This window comes from Telopea speciosissima, chromosome 5 (genome assembly GCF_018873765.1).
Source record: "Telopea speciosissima isolate NSW1024214 ecotype Mountain lineage chromosome 5, Tspe_v1, whole genome shotgun sequence".
In the NCBI taxonomy this organism is placed as follows: domain Eukaryota; kingdom Viridiplantae; phylum Streptophyta; class Magnoliopsida; order Proteales; family Proteaceae; genus Telopea; species Telopea speciosissima.
Window position 1 is genome coordinate 49,200,958 of NC_057920.1, and position 6,710 is coordinate 49,207,667.

Below are 6,710 nucleotides of genomic sequence, written 5' to 3' on the forward strand. Positions count from 1 at the left end.
ATGCCGAACCTTGAATCACAAAGCTTGAGGTAGTAGGAGCTTCCCTTGGTCGCCCTAAGTCCTCTTGTGGATGAAAGAAGAAAAATGGGAAAAAGAAGCTAGCAGATCATGTTTTTAAAAACCAAATCCCGTGCGAGCGGACGATGCACATCTTCTACTAGACACGCATTGTCTGCTCTATACAACGTTCGCAGTAAACTTGGGCACCTACTGACTGTATCGTCCTCTCCCCTATGGATGAAAACATTGTCCACCCTATGTATCATCCACTCCATATAAAAACATCTCATATTGGTTCTCTTGGACTCCCTGACTTGCATACATCATTTTTATTGCCATGAATCACATGTCCATGACCCTATACCATTCATTGTACGCTCTAATACATTTATGTGATTCAATTGTTGATGTTTTATTGTGGGTCTAACATTTATGATCTCTTCCTCCTAGGAATTGGATCATAGTGTGCACACGACGTGGTCTTTGTTATAGGACACCCACACATAATCGGGGCATAGCCGGGACCACTGGTAATGCTACCTCTAGGAACTCGAGGTACACCAGGACCTATGATGTAGGCTAAATGGTGGGTGATATATTGAGAGAATTCTGGGTCCAACAAATGGACTACATGGAGAATATGAGGCTCACTTTCCAACAACAATAGAGAGAGTTTATGGAGCATATTACAGCCCAGAACGAGGCTGATGCAAGGGCTAGAGCTGTAGACGATATTCCTCCTATTCCACCCATAACCCCTATGGCAGTGGCTCAGCTTGCACCAGTCCCGGTGGATGTTTCAAGGATTATGGAGAGGTTTCAGAAATTGAGACCCATGGAGTTCAATGGTTTGAACAAGGAACCATTGCACCCGACTGTATGGATTCTAGAAATGGAGAAGACTTTCTCAGTGTTGGAGTGTACCGTAGATTACAAGATTCGATGTGCCACCTACATGTTGAAGGGCGAAGCCGATGTATGGTGGAGATCGACTCAGCCTAACCTTAGTGTTGCCCATCCTGACCTTACATGGGAGCAATTTCAGGAGGCATTCTTTGAGAACTATTTTTCAAAGAGTTATCGAGAAAGAAAGGCAACAAAAATTATGAAGGTTACGCAAGGATCCAAGTTAATCCTCGAATACCAACAGAAGTTCGAGGAATTATTTTATTTTGCACCCGCTCATCTGAAGACGGACATAGAGAAGGGGAAGAGATTTGAGAAAGTATTGTGGCCGGGTATCAGTTCTATCTTGGTGTCCCATGGACCCCAAACATACTCTAAGATGGTTCAAGTAGTTAAGTAAATTGAGGATAGGTTTGAGGATCCGTTCCTGCGCGTTGCCGCATAGAGGGTTTGTTTGCTCCCCGATTGGAGAGAGAAGGAATTCATCGTCTCAGGGATATGATTATCAGGGGATGGGGGCCATACAATAATTATGAAATGGAGTCCCCACCTAGGATTAGGGCCTAGGACCCATTGGTGTAGCCTTGTGAAGGGCTATATGACTTTGTTTGGTCTGGTCAGAGATTTGAGGTAAGTGGCCAGGTTACACGAGTGGGAAGGTGTTAGGCACCCACCTCGCCCAGATAAACTGGTCTTTCTACTAGATGTTTGTTTTTGAATATTCTCCCTTTATGAATGTCCTATACCCACATGTATGGCTAAATGATGATGCATAAAATATTTAATTAAATTAAACTATGTTATAGTAACTTCTATACACTACTCAGGAATACTTGAAGGAGTACTTTGTGCTAAAATAAAAGAATAACAATTAAAATGTATACCTATACACTTTAAACCAATGCAATTATGAGAAATACAGTGCGAAAGATGCCTCCCAGCTCAGGTGGAGACAAATGTTTGACTTTTTCCTCTATCAAACAGAGTGACGGCTTACGAGTATTGGATTGGACTCTATTAGACAGAGTAACGGCTTACGAGTATTTGATTGGACTCTGTCAGACTGAGTAACGATTTACAGAGATCGAATTAGAACAACTTCAGTAGAGTATCGATGTCGGGAGGTTTTGGGAGCAGAACCCTTGACTCTCGGATAGAGTGGCTAGGCCATAAGGACCTTTCAAGGAATGGATGCAAAGTGGATCAAAAAATTAAGCTTGGGTAGGCAGACTTCGGATAGAGGGACTAGCCTTGAAAGCTGGGAACTAAGGTTGGGGAGGACCCCGAAGCAAGAAAACTAGAAAAAGGGCAAAAAATGGGCTATGGCGGGCTTCGGGAAGGAAAACGGGCAGAAGTTTGGAGCCTCAGATGTCTGTCAAACCCGCACCTGACTGGTTGGGAGTTTGAATGAAGGACAGGAACCCCTGACAAGGCATCCAAACACAATGTGGAGTATCACTCTAGTGATTGAATTTAATGGAGAACCCCTGAGGATGTCCTCCTACATACCTGTCAAAAGATGGATTGCAGACCCTTGCTGTGGTACAGCCCACAGCATAATGTACAGCTTGAACTCCAGGTGTTCTCTCTCCTCCTCGTAAATTTGGGCCCCACACCTAAAAAGGGTGCAAATTACCCTGGGTGAGGTGTAGGTGTAAGGCCCACACCCTGGGCCAAACCCCTGTGCAAGCCCAAAGTGATACAGCCTTACTGTATTCTCTGGGTGATGCACTGGGCAATGCACACATCACCCAGAGTGGGAAAAATCAGTATTTTAATCAACAGTTGTGTAGGGACCACCCCTACTAGCCATGGGCACCCACCATAAGTTGATGGGAGTCTAGGGAACCACCTCATACCCTTGGACCCCAGTGGATCCCATTAGAGTGCCCGGAATGACTAAGAATCAGTCTAAAAACACATTTTAAAAAGTGGCCTAAGCAACCAAACAGGCCTTAGTAGAGGGCCAGCCTATAAATAGAGGACCATTAGCTCATTTTAGAGCTCTAGTTGCTACTAAAACCGTGGGAGAGACAGAAGAGAGAAAAGAGAGGAAGAGAAGGAGAAGAAGAAGGAAGAAGGAGAAGAGAAGGGGGAAAGGCATACCTGTGCATCAAGCTTAGCTCCAGCAGCCATCCTTAATCATTCCAGGTATAAAACCACACCTGCTATGCTATTGTTCTGCTGTTACTGCTTATCTTCATGGATCCCTATAGTTTTGATGTATTTTTGGTCATGGTTTGCCCAAAACACTAAGGGGCTGCCATGTGCTGCTTCAGATCCAACATGAAAATCGATTGCATGGAGGATCTGAGCTTTGTTTATGAAGTTTTGCTGTTGTTTTGTTCCAAAGACTGAAATCCATGCATGTGCCAGACTACACTACACTGTTGCACCAAGAACAGGCAGTCTGGGCTCAGATCTATGCACACAGACTACATCCAGCTTAGCCATATGTGGCAAGCAGCCCTAGACCAACCTACTCCACGTAGAATGGGATGCGGTTGACACCACCCGACTCATACAATGCCATATAGATATGGGGTTAGAGTTTCATCGCCTGTGCTACACACCCTTGCCAATAGGGGTTATGGTGTTGGATGCCTGTGAGGGCTATCGTAAAATCTCGAGCTATAAGCTGGGAAGCCTAGAGCAATATACCGGGATGAAAAAAAAAAAAAAGTAAAACCTCAAGCGATACGCCGGGAAGCACCGAAAAGGTGAATTATGGCTATAAGCCAAAAAAAATAAAAAAAATCAAAGACGGTTACCTCACAGGTTAATCACAGAGGGCTGGTCGGGCTGACTAAGGAAAAGAATGCTGGAGCCCGCTGGTCCTCTCTGATAAATCAATGGGTGTATCGTGAGAAGGGGTTAAAGGCCCGCACCAGGGATACATGTATTGGGGATTGTAGTAGCACTACCCTGCCTTAGTTGTATTGATAGGTGACTAATAAGTATCTGGACCTGCATATCATATAGGATCATGTGGAATGTGGTTGCATATGCATGCATGATGATATGTTTTACTCACGGGCTCAGTGGGGCTCACACTCTGTTATATATATATTTTTTTTCTATTAGATGATTCTGCAGGTTGATGCTACTGTGGCCGGAAGGCTCATTACATGGAGGAGAGCCATGGTGGTTATGATGATATTGGTATGGATCCTGATGAAGGTCGTGCCGTTGATGCGAGCGTTCTCAGTGGTTACTGAAGATGACCCGTGAAGAGTGCTCTTGATGCTTTTTCTCTTGGGGGCTCCTTTTTGACCTTGTCAGCAGTTTATCCCCGTTCTTGCTTCTAGTTTTTAGTTTTCTTCTTTTTGGGGTTGAGATATCTCGTCCTATACATATTTACTTTTATTTTTGCATATGTATAATTTAGTATCTTACTATTCTGTCTGTGGGTTGTTTGGGGGAAATGAACAACTTTACTTATGTATATACAACAATCATTTCCTATATCACTACTCTTCTTCTTTCTTCCTTTGCAATTATAGATTATCCACAGCACTCTGATTTTACTTGTGATAATGCTATGGATGTGTGTCTATGAGTGTATTAACTGCTTTCAATTCGGGTCACCTACCCAAACCTCCCAGGGGGTGGTTTGGGGTGTGACAGAGTGGTATCAGAGCGTGAGGCTCTTTCTACATTCACAGACAACAGAATAGGAATAATAAATTACATATAATAAAACATATAATAATTAAAAGCTATAGGGAGAGGTAAATGTAATTAAAAGATAAAATTCATATTTACATTAATGAAAAGATAAAATGTGGCCAAGCCACTACATAAGTTTAAACTGGAAGTACTACTTCCAAATACATAAGCTGACAAAAAAAAAAAAAAGAAGAAGAGAAATGTCAGAACTACATCAGATCAGGTCGGACTGAACATAAAGAAGCTCGAGCTGGAATGCTACTCTGGTGGAGGTAAGTCGCTCGGTGGATGATGAGCACATTTATGTGTGAAATCTTAGGGCATAAAACATACATTTTACCACATTTGACAGAGTTACTTGGTGCTTTCTTGTGTTTTTCAGGTTTTAGGTGAATTCTTATAAAAATGAAGGAGATGATGCTAAAGAAATGTTTTTAAGCAGTTGAGAGGTGTTAATGGCTTGGATGCGTAACCCATCGAGTCAGCTTCGCAATGGCTCAAACGGCACTTGATTCCGAGTTGAAACGAAGAAGTTATGGCCGTTTTCGTAACGAAGCACGAAAATGGTCTATAGGGGTTTATTTGTAATTATTGATAGTTGGCTGGGGACAAAGTAAAGTGGAAGTTCGGATTCTAGGGGCCTTAATGCAATAACCAGAAGTTATATTTCCTGTACCCGAAAGATTCCATTTGGAGGGCTCTGGACAGTCCAACTTCAACTTGAGATATCTTGGGCTCCCGAACTCCAAATTGGACGAAATTTGGGTCTATTTTGGGTGATTCTTCGTAAGGAACACAATGGTGAGGCCTATATAAGCACCCCATGCTCCACGTTTTCTGAAGGACAGAATGGGTATTTTATTTATTCTTGAAGGAATCCTAGTCATCACCTTTACTCTCTCTCTCCTCCAACTTCTCAAGGGCACTTCTGGAATTCTACTTGGGATAGATTTATTTTGAAAGATATTTTCTCATCTATGGAAGGTTGAAAAATCAAAGATGCTTTGATTTTATTGCTTGGAGAAGATATCTACAAAGAAAAGGAAGCACAAGTTAGAATTAGAAATTTACTTTTCTAAAAATAGAAGGTCTATGTAAACAATCTTCTCTTCTTCTTCTTTCTATTTTTTTCTTTTTTCTTAGGATTCAAGGCATTGTAAAAGAGGAAGGAGAAGAGAATATTCTCTTTTCTTAGGGAATATTTCTCCTACACTTCCCCCTTCTCTCTTCTCCTCTCTTCCCCTATAAATACCCCTTGCCCTTTGGGTTGTAACAAGTTAGATTTTTTAGTTCAGTTTTTAGTTAGTTTCTAGTTCAATTTTAATTCAGTTTTAAGTGTAATTTTTGGCTCATTCACTTAGTGAAATTTCTTCTCTTCTTCTCCTTCTAATTTGTGATTTTTGGCTTTTCTAAGTTCTAGTTTGCTTTTATGATTTTTAGTTAATGGTTATAATAGGTTTAGTTTATGTTTTAATTTTAATTTAAGTCTTCAATTAGGTTGTAATTTCTTAATTCTAGTTTAAGTTTTAAGCCTTCTAGTCTAAGTTCTTAAGTTGATGATAAGACTTGAAGATTTAGAAGAGGAGGCCATGATAAATTTATGCAAGTATTCATGCTTTTCAATTATATTCATGCAAGCACATCCAGGTTTTACTATCTAAACTCTCAATCTCATTCTCCATCTCCTCTATCTCTCTCTATCTTCTTCTTCTTCCCCCTCTATTTCTTTTATTTTAATTTTATATGGTTGTGGTTTATGGATGCATTTTTATTTTCTTATTTCTTTTTATGTGGTTAGTATGTGTGGCTGCATTTTTATTCCTTTCAATTCGCTTTAGTTTGATAGGTTAGATGCTCATGTGTTAGGACGTCGATTTAATCCATTAATTTTGTTAGATGCTTATGAGTTAGGATGCATTGATTTTCGTTAATTTAATTAATTTAATTTAACACTTTAATTTGGTTCACTTTGCATTACTTTTAAGTTAGTTAAATAGAGTGGCGTATATCTCCTGGTGTTCGACCCGTAGCTACGATTGACCCGTACGCTTGCGGTTTTATTTTAACTCAAACAAGTTTTTGGCGCCGTTGCCGGGGAGATTATTGACCACTTTATTTTTTTGATTTTTAAGTAA

General features: G+C 40.8%; 1 protein-coding gene across 1 annotated transcript; it reads left to right on the forward strand.

Annotated features, from left to right (window-relative positions):
- The first annotated feature begins 676 nt into the window (after window positions 1-676).
- Window positions 677-1,306, forward strand: LOC122663028. Its single transcript, XM_043858740.1, has one exon. It carries the CDS (start codon window positions 677-679, stop codon window positions 1,304-1,306), a length of 630 nt encoding a protein of 209 aa, XP_043714675.1.
- Window positions 1,307-6,710: the final 5,404 nt, after the last annotated feature.